The 1,899-nt window shown below is 37.2% G+C and overlaps 1 protein-coding gene across 1 annotated transcript; it reads left to right on the forward strand.

The window, feature by feature from the left end:
- Positions 1-862: 862 nt before the first annotated feature.
- On the forward strand, positions 863-1,689 carry LOC147479594 (uncharacterized). The gene has a single exon (XM_086576692.1). The coding sequence runs from the start codon at positions 963-965 to the stop codon at positions 1,518-1,520; it is 558 nt and encodes a 185-aa protein (XP_086432818.1). The 5' UTR covers positions 863-962; the 3' UTR covers positions 1,521-1,689.
- The last annotated feature ends 210 nt before the right edge of the window (positions 1,690-1,899 follow it).

Here is a 1,899-nt window from a genome sequence, read left to right on the forward strand (position 1 = left end):
GCATTAGCAAGGCAGTGGAACTGGAGTGGAAGCATATATGGGTGGAGTTGGATTATATTGCTGCAGTGAAGTCATTTAATAACAATCAAGTGTATTGGCAAGTGGGAGCGACATGAAGAAAAGTCAAGTATCTAGCCGATTTAGTTCTAATCACTAGCACATAGCGAGAGGTAAATTTTGGAGCAGACATTTATTCTAAAACTGTTATCACCTTTTGCAAAGGGAAAAAAATTGTGGGTACTCTTAATTTTCTACATAGAATTGAAGACCTACTATAAATTTGTAAATTAGCTATCTGTCAGAATGAAGACACAATATATGTATCAACTTTAACTCTTTTTTTGTAACTAGTAATATTTTCTTAATCAATACAATTATCTTTAGCAACATAAAAATAAAAATGCACAACTATATATTCAAACTAGAGAAGAAAATGACATCTGCCGGCAGTTACTTGAAATTAGGTGGTTGAAATTTTGATGATATCGCCACTTAATTTGATATTTGGAAAGTCAAATTAGAAAACGTGAAATTAAAAACCTAAAGAAACCGCTAATACAGATAGGCTTGAGCGAGCCAAGCTAACTAGCTAAGCCAAGTCAAAAGAACCGCAAAAGCCGTGAAAGAGAAGATACAATTAATGGACCACCGGATTTGAAACGTGTTATCAAAAGCAGTTAATAGTTAATACCACCCTAGGAACATGAGACACGAAAAAGATAACAAGAAATTAAAGGCAAGAGCGAGACGTGCGTGATGGCCGAAGCATCCGACCAACACGCGCCTGCCTTCGTTCTTTTCCCATTAAATTAAAACATTTCCAACCGTTACCCCCTCCCCCCACTATATAAACCCCTTCTCTTCTCTTCTCCTTTCTCCACATCACTCTCATTTTCTCTCTCCCCCTCTAAAACTCAAATAAATTCCCTTTACTACTAGCTTTCTCATTTTCCCTTCGTTAAATGGCACAACTTGTTAATGAGAAAAAAAGAGTCCGAGACGATTCGTCCGAATCAGATTCCGACTCAGTTGTAGCAAAGAGATTTCGAGACGATTTACTCGAAATACTCGACGACTCGGAAGTTAACACGGCGACACAAGATCTTGCTTCAGTGATGAAAAGTTTTGAAGAAGAAATTTCTATTCCAAATCCATCTAATAATACAGATCTGACGTCAGAGTCTGGTGAATCTCAACCGGAATTGGGCTACTTATTTGAAGCTTCAGATGATGAACTTGGACTTCCACCTGCTTTTTCCGGCTCTTCTTCTTCTGAAGAAGAAGAGAATTTAAAGAAAGAAGAGAATGATGTGATAAGTGTTCCATCATTTGCCGTTGGATTAGATCAGATCTGGAAATTTGAAGACGAGATTTCAAGTTATGATGAATTTGCTATCTGTGGTGATGAAAATAGTGAGTTTCTGGCTTTGGATGGATTGTTTGATTATTCCGACATGTATAATGGACATTCCGATTTTTCGGATTTTTCATATCGGGTTGAATCACTCCATGCTTTGTAACAAACAATTAAAAATAGCACTCCGAAACGTATGTGTCGTTTCGTGTGACACGTGGTGGGACCCACTGTTTATAAAGTCCGTTGTATATCTCAGGAGAAGTAGATGTAACCAAAGAGAAAATAGATGTAGAAAAAACCAATGAAATCGTGAGAAATTCATTTGTTCTTAATATCTCGTTATTTTGAATTTACTAATTTAGACAGAAATATGCTGGTCACTGATCTAGTGGTCCCACATGCAAAATAATAAGTGGGGCGTCACATCTACAATGAGCATGATCATGATGTCGGGTTTCCTGCATTTATTCCCTGTGGGGCCTGAGTAATTTGAATTTTTTTGGAACCCGAATCACGGTAATACCTAGATTTGGAAATATCTA

Source organism: Coptis chinensis, chromosome 8 (assembly GCF_015680905.1).
Source record: "Coptis chinensis isolate HL-2020 chromosome 8, ASM1568090v1, whole genome shotgun sequence".
NCBI lineage: Eukaryota > Viridiplantae > Streptophyta > Magnoliopsida > Ranunculales > Ranunculaceae > Coptis > Coptis chinensis.